The sequence below is a fragment of the Xiphophorus couchianus genome, chromosome 10 (genome assembly GCF_001444195.1).
Source record: "Xiphophorus couchianus chromosome 10, X_couchianus-1.0, whole genome shotgun sequence".
Lineage (NCBI taxonomy): Eukaryota > Metazoa > Chordata > Actinopteri > Cyprinodontiformes > Poeciliidae > Xiphophorus > Xiphophorus couchianus.
The window spans coordinates 1,445,439-1,467,579 of record NC_040237.1 but is presented as its reverse complement, the minus strand read 5'-3'; the positions used below and the strand labels follow the sequence as shown (position 1 = coordinate 1,467,579).

Below are 22,141 nucleotides of genomic sequence, written 5' to 3'. Positions count from 1 at the left end.
CTCAAATCTTGCCAGTATTTAGCCCCCTGTCGTCTTTGACTTTTTTGGGGGTCAGATCCTATCCTTGGAGCCCTTAAAGGTTTATTCTCTATTTTCATTTATTGAGCAAGCTTGGCCAAAAACTGAATAGTGACCTGTAAAACTAACATTAACAAGGAAATAATATAAACAAACACAAATGAAAACCAAAACTCAAACACTTGATTGTGACACTTTTTCTTGATTGAACATTCTTTGTCTGCTCTATCAGCTGGAAACAATCCATCCTGGTATCCAAGAGGCTGGGCAGTTACAGGAAAAAGCAGTGGTGTGGTTGCTTCATAGGGCATATCTCTAAGCTATGCTCAGCTAATGGCTCTTGTGCTCAGCCTCTATCTCCAAGCGCAGTGCCCACTCAGTCATGCAGGTTTTCCTTTTATGATCTTCCATACATCATCATAGGCTATCCTAATTTTCACTGAAAACAAAAAAGAAGCACCTTCAAACTGAGAAAATAATAAATGTCAATTTCTTATATAAAGCCAACAACAAAAACATGTACAAGAGAAGCCTTTGGGATTGTATTATTAACATTTTCTAGAACACTATGCATTCAGAGCTAATGTCAGGAAGCGGTGCATTTAATTTAAATCATGACCTTTTTTTCCCTCATGCTTATCAAGTAGATGTAATGCCAAAATCTGATAAATGGAAAGTATTATGCTGAGCTGAAACCCTGCTCCTTTAACTGTGTAAACAATTCTCTGAAAAATATGTTTCGTATTAGGAGTTAAAAATCAGATTTATTTTTTAAGACTTTAAGTGCAGTTAGTGGCAGCTATCTTTATAGAGTTACCATACATTATAGAAGTCTTGAAGATAGGAGTCCTCTCCGCTTTCCTGAAGCTGCAGGATTTGGCATGATGAATAATACAGTGCATTGTTCTGGTTTGTACTCTTTCCATGTAACCGGTAATAAGAAATGGATGTAGACATTTGTTTTTGTCAGAATTTAAAACACAGATCCCAGAACATAATATTTTTTGATCTTACTATAGAGGGTAAAGTTCTGCTTCAGAGATGGAAGGACAAGAAAAGAAAAAGAAACAACAAATCCCAGTCCTTTTCCAATCCTTGTGAAAGACAGTATAACAGGAGCCTGTTTATTCTCCATATCCACTGCATTTTGTATTTCTCAGAAAATGGTTCTGTCCAAAAAGCAGCAGTGCATGATGGGTAACCAATCAGCAGGCTCTCTTAGGATTTTCCCTGTACGTATTGAGGCGCTCTTTGATGTGAGCTGCAGTAAACACAGCCGGTTCTCTCCCAACCAGCGTCTCTGGAGGGATGAGGCTCAGCACAAGAACACTAATGAGCACATTAGAAGGAAGCCATAGAAGGAAAACTGCTACAGTTGTAAATGGGATTGTCTGCTATGTTGTCTATGGCAAGAATACTCTGGCTACAATGTGCAGTTGCGCTGACACATTTTCATTTTCACTTAATTGTATGTAAATGAGCATTTGTGTATAGATTTTGCTGAATGTGGGAACCTAGGAGGTTGGATTACATAAACTCTGTCATGAAACTGATCTTACAAATTCATATTACTGTAAATTAAGAGAGTTAATTTGAATGTAGATGGTATAAATATGATTATGTGTTCCACTGCAGGAGAAAATAATTACAACTGGAGCACTCACCCCTTATTGCATCGAAAACCATTACAGCCCATAAATGTCAAGTTAAAATGTATTAATACAGAAGACAAAAAGCTGGCTCGAGTGCTTTATGAAATTTACTGATAAAGCACATTAAAGCTGCAGCATGGAGTTTTGAGAAATCGTAGACTTAGCCTGTAAATTTGAACAATCACATCTAACAAGCCCCTTCTCCTTGCTCTCTGCTGCACAACAGCCCCTTCCTCACAGTGGAGCCTGCCATGAACATGCAGACTAATACGCACTGCAGGGCCACCATTAAGACACAGCAACAAGCTACAGAATGAAATTTGATTTGCGCTATCACGAGTGATGCTGTAACCATTGCTATCTTATTTGTGTTATTAAAAGATAAAACAAATCAAGCAGAGATCCTTACTTGTAAAGCAGAAATGTGGCTAACTCTGGATTGATTTTGAATTCTTTCAGAACACCTAGCTCCCTCCACCTCTAAAGTCAAAGCTTGCCTGTCATTATGGGTCTTCTTTTGTCCACCTGTCTTGTTTTCTGAGCAGGTGCCACCTGAGAAATTAGTAGTTTAAAGGAAGCAAACAAATTTTCAAAAGTCAGTCAAGAAATTGTCAGTCTCTCCTCAAGGATTTTGAAAAACAAGTTGTTGGTAAACAAAACCAAGAAGTAAGAAAATAGGCACCCCTACATAATTTTTCATTTTGTATCTTTAATTTCTCATCGTAATAAGTTCTGTAGTGTTTTATCAGTTAGTCCATGCAATTCTACACATGGCCGCTAGGGGCGCTGACACGTTTATGTCCAGCTGTGTGGTTGTACATATTGTGTGCACATTTTAAGCTATAAATAGTCTATCCCAATGGTTCTTCGTTGACACTTTCAAATATTAGCACAACAGGGCTGGATATTCGTAATTTGATTTGATTCCTTCATAAAGACAAACTCCTTCCAGTCCCACCTAAAACAACAACAACAAAAAACAGCAACAATATTGGCCCTATTTGATTTGAGCAAGGTTCAATTGTGACTCCCAGTCATTAGTGTCAGAAGTGCTACATAAACGTTAGTTAGCTTTTTATTTAATCTCTGATACAGACATTTAATCAGATCACATTTAAAGGTAGTCATTTTATCACCAGTGGTACTTTAACTGCATTATGAAAACTTTAGATATATTCTGTTATCTGTTGGATGATCAAGAACACATCACTAGGAGAAAGCGGTTATGTAATTGACTCCTAAAATCTTCTTTCCACTCGCCTTGCTTTTCCTTCAGAGTATTGTGAAGCTAACAATAATTAGCACATTGGGACCCCCACATGCTATTAATGATTCAACCCCCTTGGAAACAAGGTCACCCTAAATATCAGGGTGATTGTATGGAGGTGTTCCAACCAAAGACTTGGAGCTCATTACGAAAGATAAATTGTCAAAATATGAGTGGAAACTTGCAAAAAAAATAGTAGGGTCTATTATGGGATAAGATGTTCCATTAGCCCGTCAGTTCTCGAAACACACACACCTCCAAAAATTTATAGAATCACATGCAGAGTCAGTTTGATCATACTGGGACCACACACAGGACAAAAAGCTTTAGTCAACCCGTTGTTTGCTTTAACAGTTTGTAAATGATGCAATCCAAGGTGCTCTGACATAGAGAGCAGTTCAGTTTTCTAATAGAGAGGTGATAAAAGTGAATATCTTCTTCCAGATCTTTGAGGTGTGAGGCTTCACCTTGGAAATGATTCTGCGCTTGCAAAAGCTTTTCTTGACACCTGCTTATCTGACATAAAAGAGCTGCCAAAAATCAAACCCAAAGGTTTTTTTTGATAGCAGAGCAGCTAAAAAGGCCTGAAGGGCCAAAAAGAAGTGATGCTTAACAATCCAGACCTTCCAACTTGAATTTTTCATGAGAAAAGATACGGGTATACTTTTGACACATGCTGCAAAGTGCAGCACTACATGTGACTGCAGAAACAGAACAATTTTTTTTAGAGCAGCTTGATTGGCTGTACAGGTGCACCTCAAAGGAATGTAGGACTGTTACACTGTTGCTTGATGAATTAACGTATAATTAAGTGATTTGGTATAGAAGAAAATAGAGCAAAATTGTAGAAGATACTGGAAGTAGTAATTCAAAGCAAATAATTCCTGATAAGTAACCTACAAGTATCCTTTGAATCTGTGATCCCCTGCTCGCAGAACCGGCAATCTGGTTTGCCTTTGTGCTTCGGGGATAGTGAAAGACGTGAAAATGATTTCAAAGAGTTGGGAATTAATCACTTTCTCACTGCAGCTGCCATTTATTTGCACATTTTCACCCCTTTTGCTACACATTCTGGCTCATACAGTTTGCTTGAGGCTGGTATTGTGAGGGCCTTATTGTGGAAATAATGGCTAGTAAAAGTGAGGTATAAATAATTTAAAAGCAAGGTACAAGTTTGTTGTAATACGTCAGCTTGAAGACCCACCCTAACAGTACCAAAGACGAAAAGACTGCTTTTAAGAGCTTGGTATCACTACTGGTCTTCCATAGGAAACCAGATGGAGAAGGTTTTCTTTCTGGAATCATCAAGAAATTACAGCTCCAAACATGTAAAATGAAAAAGTTTTTTTTTTATTGTGTAATTGCTGCACAATATGTACAGTAATTGGAGAGATGGAGAAGGTTTTCTTTCTGGAATCATCAAGAAATTACAGCTTTAAACGTGTAAAATGAAAACGTTTTTTTTTTTTATTGTGTAATTGCTGCACAATATGTACAGTAATTGCCCTTTTTCTAATGCTGGACGTTTAAAGAATCCTTCATTCTGACATTGCTCCTGTTTGACAGGTGCTCATTCAAATGTGCCGGAGCAGCACTTGTTATACAGCAGATTTTTTTCTTTTTTTTTTGCATCATTTCTTTGCTGTCACAGTGATGAAATGGAAACCCATAATACATTGACAGCTGGTATTGCTCAAGGACAAACGTATCTAAAGATGACTGGAGTGGACGCAGCCAGCAGTGCTAAAAGAGGGGAGGTAATCCTTGAAGGTGTTGGCAGGTTTTTTGCAGATTTTTAAAAAAGTTATTCAATCCCGTCTGTTTGCAGACCTTGACAAGCAACAGCAGACTGTTTTCATTTGACAATTTCAGCTGGAAGAGTGTTGCTCTGTTTTGCAGGAATTAGCAGGTTGCATGTTAGGTGTTGATACACTTTTACTGGATGCAGAAAGTGAATTAAAATTTTGCAGCAGTTTTGTAAACTACATGAAAAAGAAAAGATGAAGTTTTGTAAAGTGTTACAGGAAGATACTGCAAGACGGCTGGAAGACAGGGTTTTTTCCAAGGTGGTTGAATCATTAACTGCATATATGGGGGGGGTCCCAATGTGCAAATTATTTTTAGTTTCAAAGCACACTGCAGGAAAACCAAGAAAAGTAGAAAGCACTTTGAAAAGTTAGAATTGTAATAATCCGGTAGAAACGCCGCATAAAAGCTTATTGTCTGAAAGAACAGTATCTTACAACGAACTAAATTGTAAAATCATATTTTTCATCCCTACAAGGTTTTATATCCAAAATATTCTATTCATATTTGCAAGATTTGGGGCGGTGGTAGCGGTCTCCGGCAGCCTACAGACAGGCTACGCCCTAGAGAGGTCAACAATCCATCACAAGGCCGACGCTTAGACACACGAGACGCGCAGGCCTTCACGCACACACACACACTCTGACAATTTAGAAGCTTCAATTAAACTAACATGGATGTTTTTTGGGACTGTGGGAGGAAACCGGAGTAACCACAGTATCCTGGGAAAACCCACACACAAATGGGGAGAGCAAGCTAGCTTCTCCCACAAATAAACCTAGCTGAAATTTGAAAGCATGAACCTCTTAGTTGGGAAGAAACTGTGCTAACCATTTACAATTAAATCATATTGAACATCTTTTCACATTGAATTATTTTGGCAGTATACTGGTAAAATCTAAGTTGATATGACTGATAAAATAATATTGAAGCACTTAAATGTTTACCTTGAAGGCTCTTTTTATGCAACCCTTTACAGTCTACAGGGCCACAGAAAAAGCTATGGGGGCCTGAATTTGTCCCCCAGGTTTTGAGTCTGACACATGTACATTAGAGCAAGGTTTACAAACTTTTAAGAAATGAGCTTTTTTCATTCAAAAAAAAGTATAAAAAAGCACATTAGATTTATTACACCTCTGCTTTACCAGGTTTTTGCTTGTTATATTTCTTATAATGTGAGCACTGATGTAGCCTATTGGTTCCTAGGAAAACAATGACATATATATAATTGTATGAAGGGAGGATGTAAAAACTGCTGCTGTGGTTGGGCTTCCTTCACTTGCAGAAAAAAAAAATAAGACGGACCTATCATATATCATGATGGATTCCTAGAGTATCGTGTTATCAGCCCCTCCATGACCTTGTTCTAAGCCTCCCCTTCCTGCTCTGGCAACAACATGCGACACAAGAATGGCTGCAGTTCTTGTGGCACTTTCCATATAGACTGTGCTTGCATCATCAGAGATCAGTGATCAGAGAAGGCTCTTTGGTCCAGCTTTGCTGTTCAATTTGGAGAGGGTGGCATGTTCGTAACGTTTTCGAGCGGATTTAGACCAGATGATCCTCCTCATGACCTTGGCTACCCTGTCAGTAGACCAAAGGTCATCCATAAAGTGCAAATCCAGTTACGTCAGAAAACGTTAAGCTTTAAACTTTCAGCTCTGACTGAACATTTAGAGGGTTGTCTCTGAATATCTGTTGTGTTGTTTCCCTCATGCACCACCAATCACTGCTGCTTTTTAAATGATAGATACGAGGGAGTTTTGAAGGCCATGACAATTATTGCGAGGGACGTGCTCACCACTGGGACCATTGTGCTCTATTTTCTATTAATAAAGAAGCATCTTGGAATAGCTAACCTTTTGAACATCTCACTGTGGGAATATGTGGAATTAATATTACAGTGTACAATCTGGTGTGTGAAAGCAACGTTTTTTTTCTTATCCCCACACGCTGAAGACCTCTAAATAAAAACACATGTGGCACATAAACATGATACCTTTCAGATCTGCTTTTGAATGTATTTTTATGCAACTTCATTTGCCTTCTGTAAAGTCAACATTAATGTTCACTTCAGCTTTGTAGGACCTCATATCATTTCCTCCTTGTTTTATAGAAACTCTAGAAATAGCCATAAATCAATAGTACCATAAGTTTTTTATGTTATATTTTAAAATGCTTGATTTGATCCAAAGATCTCATTTAAATATTAATTTATCCAAAACTGATCACTGAATCTGTTTTGTTTTTTTATCCAAGATAAAAAAAATCTAGGAAGGGTGCAACACTTCAAAGATTTAGGGGTTTTCTTGGATTCACAATTTTGAAAAGAAATAATTTAACTCTAGAAAGTGCCAAGTTATACTTTGATGCCATGACTGCTCTTCGTATTACATACTGATAAGTTTTTCCATTGGCCAGCAAAATAGTTGTAAAACCACTTGAAATAGTTCATAAACACACAGGTGTTGGATAAAAAAACAACAAATCATATCATCATTGCCTTAAGTTGGGACAACATGGTAAAATATCAAGATGCTCCATCTCTATGGTTCATTAATAAAAATACCAGTGAGTAAAAGATGACAGGTGTAAGAATGTCTGTTCAATTCCACATAGGAAAACTTCTTTGCGTCAAGCTACTTTTTTCTATTGTGCTTCTCACACTTGGAATGCAATTCTGAGTAACATGAGGGACTTTTCATTTCTCACCTCATTTCAAAAACATCTTAAGAACTGGCTCTTGGAAAGCCAAAAATGTCAACATTGATTATATGCAAAGATGTATAGATTTTAAGGCTGTTTTATGTATTTCTTATTCTGTGGTATTATTTCATCATTTTTATTTCTGTATTTATTATGCGCTTTTGCTCCAACCTGGGATTGGAGATGGAAAGTAGCCACCTGGCTATAATTTCATGTATCTACATGTAAATATAATTCATTAATACATTTTGTCCTATGAAAAAACCCTGGAATTTTGTAAATTAAAAATGTTCAGGAAGCCTGATTTTATCCTTTAGAGTTTCAACTCTGTCAGTGCGGTGTTTCTGTTGGCCCCAAGAGCAGCATATATCTCTATCTGTGTTCCCTCTGATCTCTCATCATCTCTGAGGTCTTACATCAAGAAGCCCTAGATTTATAGATCAATAGCCATAAACAAAACATAGATTGAGCTGGACTCCAAGACAAAACAAACAGATTTTACAGTTTTCCCTCTCTGTCTCCTCATACAGTTGGCCACAAAAGCCTCAGCTGAAATAAAAAAAAAGGTCATTTTCCAGCGAGAGAGCAATACAAAGCCGATCAGGCATGAAATATGTGGCAGATTCACACAAAATGAAAGACAATTATCGGAATATGACTTGTGAATAAAAGTGTGTTTAGAAAGGTGTGACTGGGTGCACAAAATAAATGGATGAACAGAGAATTTGTGTGTAATCCAATTGTAGTGGCGTGGCATTGGGCATAATACCAGTCAATCCCATTTTCGATGCTTGGTTACGTGGTGCAAAAAGTGTGTGAGAGTGATCATTTCTGTGTGTGTGTGTGGGGGGGGCGTGTGTGTCCCTTTGTGGGTTTTTTTTTTATATTCACACTCATTAGTGTGCAGTCTCACACAGAATATTTATGTTGCTCTGATAACTTGGCTGACAGCTGTGCATATTTCACTGGGTGGAGAACCCTGCATTGCAGTGCTTGCTCATGGCAGCCAAGCTCTTCGTGTGGGAGCAGTTTAGCGTCAGCCTGGAAGCAGAAAATTACCGACAAATCAGATGGACTGTCCTTGGTCTGCCTCTTTGCTTGGTAGCATGCAGGTCGAAGCACCGACCCGACTTCATTTTGCATCATTTAAAAATGGAGCACACCAAGAGTATAACATGGGTGTGCTGTTATTTGTGAAAAACTGCACAAAACGGGAGAATATAAAAACAGTTTAGAGCATTTTAAATGTCCTCCATCTTTCTATCTATCTAATCAAGCACACAGAAACAGTAAAGCTGAGAGTACTCATATTAATCGTTTTTCCTACTAAATAAAAAGATTCCCAAGCTTTCTATGTTTAGCCCACACAGTTTCATAAATCAGAAACGAAGAAATGCCTCCTCCAGTCTGAAGAGAGTGGCCATTTTAGTCCACTAGAAGAAATGCTATAGAGTAATTTGTCAAATAAATGTAAAAAATGAAAACATCCTTCTCTGCTAGCTAGGATTTTAGAGGCACAAGAAGGAAAAGAAAGTCAGGGAAGAAACATGGTTTCTTTCCAACTCTAATCATTCTTCTCATTCTCTGTCCCTTCAGCTCTTGCCCCAACACCTCCAAGTGTACGTTCAGAGGTCTTTAAGTCATGTGTGGAGGATAAGGACCGCGCCTTTTGCCTGAATGATGGAGAATGCTCCATCATTGAAACTGTGGCTGGGGTTCACAGACACTGCAGGTAAGTGAGATTTGTGTTGATGTGTGAGGGTTAGTGACATTTTTCATTCTATCCTTCTTTTGTTCTCCATTTCATAACCCCAGTTACGAAGGTGCAACGATTTAAACTTTTTGGCGATTTAAAACGAGTTGGATTTCTGGGAAGAAAATATTGTAGGTGTAGGAATGGATAATTTTTGCATTGCTTATCACTATCTCAGAGAAAAATAATTATTGCAATAAAAGCTGTGATTCATTTTGTTGAAGATAAACTCTGATTGATAATGTTTAACCCCTAAAAGTGACAACATGGTTAGGACAGATACCAAACTAGCTGCTATTTGTTCAAAGAGCAAAATACTGTTTTTTATGAGGGTGTTATTTGTTACTAATATTTTAGAAAATATAGTTGAATGCCATTATTATGTACTGCTGTACAGCATTTTGAGTGCTGAAAAGATTAATGTTTGATAATAGAGTATGGAAGTATATCAGAGTGGTTTTAGAGTTCTATTCATGTTTGTTGCAGTGACAGTTTACTATATTTTAACTGTAATTTTTTTCAGTATTATGAAAAATAATTTACTCCATATTGCCCATTCCTAGTCATAAAAATGTGCTACGTATAAATGTGTGTGACTAACTTCAATTATACACAATTACTCCAGCTAGCATTACTTGATGTTGTCTTTGTGGGTGTTCTTCAAACAATATAGATCCTGACTTTATTGTTACATTTCCGAATCAAGCATTTTCCACAACAGACAGAGTGTGACAGTTAAAAGGGATGAAAAAGTGTAGGGTATTTTTTGAGCCTTACTGTTATCTGCTTTAAGTTTTGCTCTCTCTCAGCATGAATAAACCACAAACATGTCTCAACGTGTAAAAAAATTGGATTTTTGTTCTTGTCAGCATGATAGCAGTTCATACGGCGTGTTGACTGATTGGAAAAATTTCAGATTTTTGAGTTTTAAACCATCTGATTACCAGTCAGTCTCAACAATGCGGAAAATTGACTGGGTCTGACCAGTGTGCAATTTCTTGGTACATTTCTACTTTGGACATTTAAAATTAAGATTTGATTGTTTCCTTATGCAAAAAAAAACAAATTAAACTGGAAATTGCTGAGGAAAAGAATGTAAATTACTCATTTCTACAACCATCATGAGTCAAATTATTTGATTTGTACAACCCAAAGTATTAAAGGATTTCTATGCAAAAGGCACACTGAATCCAAATATGATTTACCCCGTGTTCCTGCTTTGATCTGACAAAAGCTTCAATAATGATAGCAATTTCATGAAATGTCTCTCTTCTCATTTCTTAACCTTGGAATAAATGTTGTTGGATATGAGCCCTTTAATCTGTGATGCATTTTAATGAAAGGTTTAAAAGAGGAGCTTCCGCAAGACCTTTCTTTGATCATACGTTGTATTCTTTCTAAGTTCGTTTCTTTTGCCCATAGAGACACCATCTTTGAAATGACAAAAAAGAACAGATGACCCCGTTGTGGGGCTTATTTCCATAAAATTATATGTATTAGCATTGCTAACATGCAACAATCTATCAAATAAACAATTACATACCTATTAATATTTACATTTCTGGATCCACCTAGTGGCTTTAGTGATCTTTAGTGATATCTAATTATGTTTTTACAATCTTTGACAGAAAAAAATGCATTTCTTTATCTTCCTTTGAGTAGAAGATGAACTGGACTTTTCAGGAAAGAAGGTGAAATGAGTAGCCATAGATAAAATAATATAAGTTGGTTAAAATCATTTTAATAAAGGGTAGGCTGATATCCATATATTTGGCAACCCAAAAACAAATTGGCCCCTTGATGTCGCAGATCTTAATTAGCTTTCAGTACCTGTGGCACAAGGTTAGAGACGAGGTGATGCAAATTTCAGAGTCTTCAAACACTCTCTTAGCAATCTCGGTCTTGTCAAAGCATCTTTGTAGCATTTTGAAAATGAAAATAATTGATGTCCACAAAGGAGGAGAAAGCTATAAGAAGATACAAAAGTGCTTTTAAATGGCTGATAAGGTGTTTTAACAGTAATGTTGGCTGTAAAATTGAGGTGAAGCAGATCAGAGTCTAGAAGTCATGGCCACAAATGAAGGAAACCTTATAAGTGAGGACTGCAAATGAATTTGAAAATAATATTGAGTGCAACTCATTTTAGTATAATTTATTTCCTGTGTATAAGTTGCTGATAGAGTCTCATTCCTCTAGCTATTCACAGCCTATTAAGGCTAGCAATATATGAATTCTTGGTAGTGAAATTTATCATGGGGGCTAATAATTGCAAATATTCAAGCAAGGCTCTTGACTACAGCTGTGTTGATAACTACCAGACACAGTACAATAATTACCTGCTAAAATGGTTCCCTGTTTCATAAATAGCACCATAAATCTTAAAAGAGGAAACCTTGGGAATGTTAAGAGTCTGCTGTGAAATTGTTCATATTCACTGCACTACATGGAGCATGAGTTGAACGCTGCAATGTACAGCAGGCTGACGGTGTCCAAAACTATTTACTGCAGTTTCCCAACATGTTGAAAATTATGCAGCACAGCATAACAAAATGTTTGTTCATGCTTCTGCTTATTAAAATAACTTGAACTATTTTTGCTGTTGATTGTGTAAATAGATGATTTAAATTTTGAATTTATGACTAAGGCGAAGAATAGAATCAGATAGATACCAACATATCCATAAAGCATTCAGATTCCATGGATAAAGGGCAAGGTTAAAGGTTTCTACGGCCCAGAGAGTCAAAGTTGCCAACCTCATTACAGTTGTAAATCTGAGGTTATACTTCAGAATATATTTGAGGAAAAAACTGCATTTAAAGTATTTTTACTCTCTAAAGTTGGTGTTACTGACCATGCAGGAGTATATTGGCTGCAATATTAAAGAGATGTGTCAGCTCTAATTTTATGCTTTTCAGAATTCAGGTCATATTTTATTAACTTCACTTTTCACAGTTTCAGAAATGTTGATCGCAAGTACCTAAAACTTTGGACTAGCACTCGGTTAGTGTGCTACTATTACACCTACTCTAGATGTATATTATTAAAGGAAAAAAGTGATAAAATGATACATAAAAAACATGTCTACAGACAGCAAAGAATACTTTTAAGCAATATAGAGTTCCCTTTTAACTTGTTTTTACTTGCCTGGTTGTTATTTCAGCAAAATGCGCTGTGGAGATTACCACTGAAATCTTTCTGATATCTCTTTATCAATACATGATAAAACATGGAGAAGTGAGAGAAGTTATGTGATTGGTAGTGAATAATAATAAAATACCTCATTAGTACCTATACTTGGATTAGCAAAGATTAGATTTCCACCTACTAAATAAGTCATAAAAGAAGAGAGAAAAAACAGATCTGTGTGATGTAGGTGATGAAACATAAGCATGAGACAATATTCTGAAAGAGAAGTAAATATGAAAAGAAATAAAAACATTTCACACATACCAAGAGTTGTGGTCTTATTTACAAACACAATTTATTATTTATCAAAATGTTTAAACAGATAATTTATTATTTAGTGTACAAAAACATAACCATGAAGATTGTACATAAAAAAAAACCACTTTATTATTTTCTCTGATGTTTTTAGATCCCATTACAGCTCTGTAAACTTAAGCTGATCAGGTTTGGTATGGACTGAAATGTATCACCTGTGCAAAAGCATCAGAAAACCCTGAAGACTTGGAACAATCATTACTCTGGGCTATAATTAGTGGGAGTTGAATGATTGAATATCGGGCTCAGGAAGACTTGGAGACCTAACCTAGAGAGACACTATCTGCCAGTTTTCCTGCAGTTGAGTGCCTGTTGTGTGAAAGAATGATTACAGGGTTGTAGGTACTTTTGCTGAAAGGTTGCTTCTTTTTCCTGACAGAAGTTCACCCACTAAATCGGAGGAATATAATCATTAACTCAAAGATCACTGCCGTGTGGATGTTGTTTAACGACATTGGTACAATGAGTAAAGTGTGAACACTGAGTTTGCTTTGAGAAAACTTTTACTATCAAAATCTTTTACCACAAAAAGAAAACACTTAACTAAAGAAATTCTGTTGAGACGTTTTAAACATTTTTGATGCTATGCAAAGTCCATGGATTATCTTTTAAATCTTCTACAGGGTTTAGCAGGGAAGATGGTTGACAGAATCACACCTAGCAACAGGGTCAGCCACACCTCACTAAGATAAAAATTTGATCATCTTTTAGGTCAGAGTTGCTCTCAACGGCTGAGAGCCTAACCCTAACTCTTAAGCTAGGACTCGTTGGCAGGAATTTTTAGGCTGAAGTAGGTGCTCTCTGAGATTATTCAGAGAACCTTTGAGAATGTGGATGCTGGGCTCTGTGGAATAAAAAAAGCCTTTGTCGAAAGAGAACCACAAGACGTTCCACTTACAGTTTACCTGGTGAGGGTAATCATACTGGAGGGAAGGCGGAGGGAGCTAAATATCAGGTAATACAGGAAGACAATGTGCACACCTAAGTTAAATTGAGAATCTCTCTGGCAGGAGTTAATATTTGCTCTTCATAGACACTCTCCATCCAAACTGACTGAGTTTGAGCTAATTTGCAAAGAATGGGCAACAATTTCAATTTCTATAGACTTTCAAAGCAGTAGGCACATCTTCCAAGACTCAAGGGGCTCTCAAGTCACACCATTCAGATTTTTGTTTGTAAAAAGAGATGCTAACCATCACTTATTTTACTTTCACCATGCAATTACGTGCTTTGTTTTCTTGGTCTTTCACACAAAATATCACAAAATGAAATTATAGTGTGGGGTTGTAATCTGAAAAGGTTGAACTTTAGCAAGTCACTATACATTAAACACTTTCCTTCTTTTTTCAGATTATAAGATGTCAGCATAAGACGACATCTGCAAGCTATTTCGATTTTGCGAACAGATTGGAAATCATAATGGTTTTTCTTCCCCTCTCCTCCAGTATCTCTTCCAATCTTTTCCTGCCCAACCATTTTTCATTTGCCAAAGCTAATAAGGGTTTCCAAAAAAAAAAAAAAACAACAACTTTAATACGATTTTGGGGCGTAGTTTTGTATCTGGGCTTTTTGTAAATTCAAGATAGAAGAAGTAAAATATCTTATATAATTCTGACCTCTGAAAATGACAACATAGCGACATACAGGATAGGAGTACAGCATAAATGCCAATGATATTTTCAGCCCACTAGTAATTAGGGGTAAATCAAGCCTTTAATTCAATTTGCAGAGCTGTTTACTCTTCTTGATTAACAACAAGAAAAACTGTTAGCACTCCAAAGCATGTGGGCTGTTAAAGCCAGAGGAAAATAAATATGTACAAGACAGGAGTATAAGAGGCTGTGTAAAACTTTTTTTTTTTAAATCCTCCTAAAATTAAAGTTTTAACAAAAAATAAATAAATAATAAACATTCCACATTGTCAGTCAGTTTAAATGTACCTATTAAAATCTATTTCACACCAGTGCTGGGAACGCTTGCTTTGTAGCTGTCTAAAAATAAAGAACATGCATCACCTGAATTACTAAGCATATTTTATGCATGAGTCACCACGTACTGTTATGAAACAAAAAAATGCTCATTTACATTGTAGATGTAGAGTTGTAAGAACTGATCAGTGTCAAGTATGCAAATCTACACATTTTTCATAACTACTCTGATAAAATTACTTCCTTCCACCATAGGATTGTTTCATGATGTTCGTTATCCAGGTAAAGAGAAAACAGAAGACACTGTCAGAATTCATCTGTCTTATGGAACCACAGGGGAGATCTGGTGATTAAACTAACAACTACTCCTCTTAGTGAAATGTTTTTCATTTATTGATATGCTCTACACAATGTCCCAAACCTAAGTACAGCAGTTAACAGCTGTGTTTTAGTTGATGCTGTGCTATGATGTTCTAAATTGAAAGAGAAGTTGTTCTTTGTCATAATTCCCATGTGTCTCCTGTGTTGTAGCAGCTGGTCCGCTGACCCAGATACGGGGCTTTGAAAATATATTTTACCCCCTACAGATTTCTTCCATTTTTGTCACACTTTAATGTTTCATATCATCAAACGTCTTTTAATATATGGCAAAGATAACCTGAGTAACTACAAAAGTCGAGGGGAAGCAACTAGCTTGATCCAAAAATTACTCTCCAGTTGAATTATGAATTTACTGTGATTTACCATATTTTTTTGAAACCTGGGATAGGTTTTGTTACACACACACACAGGCCTGATTAATACAAGTATATACTTGTAGAGTTAATAGTAGACTTTTAGAAAGAAGACATTTTGAAATAAAACTTGCCTGACAATTTGAGGTAGGCTAAACTAGTGAAAGTATCCAGTCTAAAGAAACTCAAAAACAGACGACAAACTCATTGACAACTATCAGTCTAGGGAAGACTAGAAAGCCATGACTTTATCTGTTCCATGGTTCTCAGTGTGGTTCAGAGAATATGGAACAGTTGTGAAACTTCCCAACCTATCAAAATTATTCAGAGTTCATGAACAGTACATCTAGGAAGCCACAAAAGAAACCAGAAGAACATGTAAAACATCGGAGGCCTTAATTCCCTCAGTTTATTGAAACAAAGACATTATTGCTTCATTTATTTATGCAGTGCCTTTCAACAATTTTCTACACTTTCAGTATTAAAATCACAAATTTAACGTGAACAACCAACAAAGTAGTTGTGTACATTTGTAGGAGAGTTAGCGTTACTAATTGGTTCAGCTTTGTGTAGTTTTGTATTTGGACCAAAATGAAATTAAGAAACTGTCGTAAGACTTTAAAACTGATCACAGTTGCTTTGCATTCATTCTCAGACTGAGTTATTTAGCAAATAATTGGATGCATCTTTAGTTTCTAGCTGTAAAAAGCACTCAGAGGCTTGCAGCTGTAACTACAGCGTAGAGTGACTCTAAAGTTTTGACTCAGGGTGCCATGAATACAAATACAAGACACATTTTTCAGATTGTATGTGCAGTAGATAAAAATCTAAGTTAAACATACTGAAATTAGCAGGTGTTAAAGGACAGAATGTAAAGTTTGGGGTAATTTTTTTCAAGGCACTGCTTATGAAAATACAACACAAAAACCTTTGCATGTTGCCTTTTAATTTAAACTTCAGTCAGATTATTCTTCAGACTTATTGCCAGGCTGGCTACTTAAAATTCAAAACTTCAGTGGAACGATTGTATTGCATAATAAAAAAGTTTTTCCTTCTCTGAAAATCTCTACCGTAATCTTTGTTGTTACAGATTCAGCCACTTTTATCAGCCAAGTATTTGATATTCTTTTATTGCTTGTTCTTGTGGATTTAAGCTATTGGTCAAAAATAACCAATCTAACAGCAACAGTCGCACACGTTTGACATGATGAAAGGTGCATGCAAATGTGCATGTACTCCTCTGGCAACATCCTCATGACAGGTGTTAAAAGGAATGTATCTTGCACGTATCGCATGGTGAAATTCTTTAAGGAAAATGCTCCCTGACTTGCATGAGTATTGTATCAACAACAGTAAACAGCACCTGCCTTGTGTTGCCAGATGACGCAAGCTGCTGCAAGTTTGCTCTTATCCTGAAACAACTTGATTCTGCCATCATCTCTCAAAAACATGACGAGAATATGCATTAATTTATCTTTGCATTTATATCCAATAATTTCAATAGAATGACTTTAGAATAATATTCATTGTTATTGATAGGCAAACTCATAATGATAATCGAGACAATTGCAAAATTGCAATGCCAGACGCAGCAGAGCAGAGGGAATTAAACAGAAGGCGTTTTGCATTTTAATGGGTGATTTCAACAGTGACAATTTACCATCTTTATTTCCAAGGATATTTGAACACTTTTTGTTCTAATTTGTGGGAATTATAGATGTAAAAGATTTGATGGCCTGAATTGTGTAATAGCTTGAAAAAAAAAAAAGATCTAAAATGTTCCAGCTTCAAAATGTTAAAATGCATATTTGGTAGTCCTGCTGCATTGAGTGTTGACTTTTGATCAAATGGAAAAAAAAAAAAGTTAGAATAATTATAGGTTCAGTTGGTGTCAAATAAAAGTGGAATTAAGCTGACAAGCAGAGAAGACATATAAAAAGGTTGATGCTATTTATAAAGATAATTACAGAACAGGTCAGATTTGCCCATGTATTTATGTATTACCACTCGTTTGGAAATTAGAACCAATTTAATGGCTTCACTTTTATTCTTCACAGCTTAGATGAAATCACAACCCCTGTGTGTCTTTGTGCTTGCATTAAAAACCTGGCAAGGAACGGCGGCTCATGTCTACCATCACCATGGTAACTTCTTCCCTCATTAGTTTGGTACCAGAAGGTGAAAAAAATAGTTGTTGACTCACTTATCATGAGCCTGCTCTGCTGGTATACATCAAATGCTCTGTCTTTTGCATCATATTTTACCCATCAACTCCCATTGATCAAACATCAAAATAACTGCTACCTAATGGTTTCCATAACGGCTGTTGTGAATAATTCATAATGGGATTTGCACATTTGATTGCTTCATCCAGTGCTATGCTAGCATACAGCACAGAGAGATATTGGATGATTGATTTTTCTTTATACTTTCTTCCCTCAGACTTCATCTGTGAGAATCGATAACTTTTAGGAACATCTTTTACCAAATAAAAAATAAAACTGGTATTTATTATGCTGTTAAAGCGCATTCACCACCTTGCAGATTTGTTGAGTTTTTATTTAATTGCGACACTTGCTCAACTCTTAAGCTTAAAGATACTTGAGTGAACATAAAATAGGTTTGAAATTATAATATCATTTTGGATGGACAAAAACGTTCCAAACTAACTCATCCCTTGTAAAAAAGTAATTGCCCATAAAGGTATTAAGTAGCTGTGCTTCAGTTTTTTCAAGCTTTTGCAATAACTGGCAATGAGTCTTTATCTCTATTGGTGTGGAAGAATTTTGGCCCACAATCTCTTGCAGAATTTTTATAATTCAGCTGCAAGGATAAAGTTTCAAGCATGCTAAGCCATTCAGGCCATAGCACCTCAGTAGCATTAAAGTTGTGACTTTGACTAGGCCTCTTCAAAGCCTTTATTTTGTTATCATTTCACAGAATAATTCGGGAAGTCACATCAAGATATTTTGTTTTGCATATTATTATATTGTCCTTTCAGTTGAGGAGTGCTGGAAAACGGATTTTGTGTCCAGTATTATTCTTGTTGTTGAATCATAAACATTATAAATTCACCCTAACCGAGCTTTTGCAGTTTTTTAGATTTTTCTCTAGTATCATTTGTGACCTCCTGGATGACTCATTAATGCATTCTTGAAATATCTTGACAGGCCAACTACTCCTAAGAAGATTAATTCTTTTATGTTTTCGACATTTGTGACTAATAGCTCAGGCTGTGATTCACTACTTTAGGTAAGGTCGCAATGTGTTGTTCTTTGAGATCTATTAGCCTAGTTCATGTCAGCAGGTTGACTTTAAGTTATTTCTTGATTCAATGGGTCAGGTAGCAATCGCCTGTGGGTGTTTCTGGTGATAGTGAGCTGAATAAACCTGTAAAGTGGTAAATACTTTGCCAAAGAACTGTGCATGCTAGTGAAAAATCTATGCAAATTTCCTCAAGAATTCAAGGAAAAAGCTAGAATGTTTCTGGTAAGGGAAATGAGTGATTTTCATTGATAGCTTGCTTCTGGTCTTAAGCCTAGGGATAAGCTGAATGCGCTCAAATCTGTATGTTTTATCTCCATGAGCCTGTTTATGTTGTTTTTTTCTCCTGGACCCAGGAGACATTGACAGCAGTATCTGATGTGACAAATTATGTCGCATAAATGAAGAGCTCAGGCTCTTAACTTTGCTCTCTTGCTTTTCTTCTTCTCATCTTGATTTTGTTAGTTATTTTTTATTTTTTGATAGAGAGCCAGTTCAGCGATTAAATTGTCACTGCAGCGTCAGACCTTGACAGGCTGCACTAATCCACGGTGATGCCGCTCCTCTGCTGATCCATCCTGCTGGGGAGGAAGTTCTCCAGGCTTAAAGCCAATGGTCCATGTCCACCCGCTTTTCCCACCTAGCAGTTGCATGGAAACCACATGGCTGTAAATGTGAAAGCAGAATTACCTTTAGGCAACAGCCTTTGACAAACTAACACCTGGTCTTAGACCTCGGCTGAACTCGCACATCCTGTTTGTAATTCAAAGAAGAGAAGCAGCCCAAAGGTTGCTGGCTTGAAGCATCAGTCAGGAGAAACTTGACAAAAATTTATTTCTGTTTAAAATCCACTCCAGAAATGCAAAAAAGCAGCACGTAATTATAAATGTAATGATTTTGATGCAGGGCTGCACAGTGGTGCAGTTGGTAGCACTGTTGGCCCTGGGTTTGATTCCCAGCCCTGGGTCTTTTCATGTTCTTCCTGTGCATGCGTGGGTTCTCTCCGGGTACTACGGCTTCCTCCCACAGTCCAAAAACATGACTGTTAGGTTAATTGGTCTCTTTAAATTCTCCCTAGGTGTAAGTGTGTGTGTGCATGGTTGTTTGTCCTGTCTGTCTCGGTGTTGCCCTGCTATAGACTGGCGACCTGTCCAAGGTGAACCCCGCCTCTTGCCCGGAACGTTAGCTGGAGATAGGCACCAGCAGCCCTCCCGACCCCACTATAGGGGACAAGGGTGTTAGAAAATGGATGGATGGATGATTTTGATGCAGTTTATTTACTTATTTATTGCAGATTAAAATTTTAATATTGTAGCATTTGCATTCAACACTCTTTACTCACCCTTTAGCGGTTAGCCTCGCAACAAATCTCAAGAAGCTTTTGAATGAAACTTTGTCAGTCTCATAACTTTTGTGACATGCTAGAAGCTCAATATCAGGGAAGCAAAGATGAAAACATGTCCTAGATGACACCATCAATTGTTGGCAAATGCAGAAGTACAGACAATCCACCTAAATTGCTTTTACTGCTCCTCTTTAAGTAGCTTTTTGTCCGTATAGCCAGAAAGCAGAGAAACGAGACGTTGCAGTCGGGGATAGGATCTTTACTCATTATGGACGATGGAAGACATGGTTTAAACTTCCTTTCTCTTCTCTCTTGTTTTTGGTCCTGCTCTTCACTCATAAAGTCTTCTGTTAACTCATCTGGGGTTTGGAGTTGTAGTTTATTTGAGCTCTTGGGATGCTAATCAGCGTCTTTTTTCTCTCTTATTTTTGTAAAAAAACAAAAAATAAAACATCCTCATTACAACTTCAATTGTAATAAAGTTGTACTTCCATTACATCTGTCTGAAAGCACAGAAGTGAGACCAAAAATTCTTCCAGCTGAATAACATCCAAAATTGGAGGAGGCAGTAGTCAAAAACAGCCATGCTTCCTCCAAAAATATTTAAATCTAAAAAGTTTACAGAAAGAACAAATCAGAAGATAAGGTAACAGAGTGTCTCTTTATACTGATTAGTCCCGTAACATCATTTGTCTGCTGAGGGTGCCAATGACACAGGACATGTCATCAAGTAATTGGAAGAGAAGCTTTCGGCAGAGGGTTTTACCTCTAGGTTAGCAAAGTTTCAAAGGACCATATTTTGACCTAGAGGTTTTTATTTTTTCCAATAAAAACTACCTAAGAGAAAATATATTTTCTCTTAGGTTGTTGCAGTTTGGCTGTTTTATTTGAAACAGCTGAACTGCAACAGCAACTGGAAAAATGCTGCAGTATGTGACATTACCTCTCCCACAGGGGAAGAAAGTCTAGTCTCCTGGGTGATGGTCCTAATTTTAAATCCGGTGTCATCGTTTTATAAAGATTTTAACATTTATCTCTTTTTCCCTCACCAAGCAAGAAGCAGATATAGATCAGCACAAAAATGAATGAAACATTATATCCAAGGATTTCCCTGAGGATTAATGCAGCACCAGAAGTTCCCAACTCCGATGTTTGCATTTTATATATGTAGTTTTTACATATTGGCAAAGTGTAAAAACTGTCAATATGTGATTAATTGCTTTGTATAATTTGTCAAACAAACATGGTCAAAAGAAACTGCAATTCATGGTTTTATACCTTGTAAAACGTTTCTTAACAAGGTGTTGTTTTCTGTATGAATGTATCAGTCTCTTAGGTTTTAAGTAATTTCAACTTACCCTTTTTTGTATTATTGCTCCAATTTACTGAGATGTGCAAATATCTGACTATGCACAACCTTCTGAAGATCCAAGCACAGAGTTTCAGTCCAGTTGAGGTCTTAATCATTGCAATATGTACATTTTTCTTTTTGTGTAGATTGCTGTTATGTTTGGAATCATTGTCCGGTTAATGATCCCATTTTCAGCCAACCTTTAGTTGCTGTTTTGCATGAAAATCCATTTCTAAGCTGCATGACAGGTTATGGCTGACTCAGTGATTGCACATTGTCACATGGCTGCACAACAAGCTCAAATCATGACCCCTTCACGGCCTTTCTTGAAAATGTACACGTTTGTGCTGATATGCTTTGCTTGATGCTGCTGTGCAATATGGACAGACTTCAGTGTTATCTGTCTAAAGAGAATGTCATGAACCCATTCAACATGCCAACTGTCATAAACGCTTTTCAGTTGGAAATAACCAATATGAACTTCATATTGTTTAGAAATTACCTTAGAATGCTCTCCAGAGTGGTGAGCATCAACAACTACATCTCTCGGATCATTGTTGATGTCTTGGCATCATGTTAACACAAACCTGTATCGTCCAAATCAATAGACTGCCAGAACTCCTGTTGGTCACGCTGATAATCAGTGCTCAATCAAATGCATTAGATTAGCAGCTCATGGTAGAGTTCATGGTAGAGTTGCCTCTTTCATTCATTCAAGTTTATTTGGAGAGGGACACCACAGGCAGTTTTACAAAGTGGGCAATTCCCTGTACATAGTTAGTAAAGCCCCTGTTTAATAAAGAGAACCAGAAACCT

At 36.8% G+C, this 22,141-nt stretch overlaps 1 protein-coding gene across 1 annotated transcript in view; it reads left to right on the top strand.

The window, feature by feature from the left end:
* Positions 1-22,141, top strand: part of nrg3b (neuregulin 3b) — a 271,247-nt gene that overhangs the window by 127,344 nt on the left and 121,762 nt on the right. Inside the window, exon 2 of the mRNA XM_028030068.1 lies at positions 9,046-9,181. Coding sequence (XP_027885869.1) covers positions 9,046-9,181 — 136 coding nt within the window. The remainder of the gene's footprint in view (positions 1-9,045; positions 9,182-22,141) is intronic.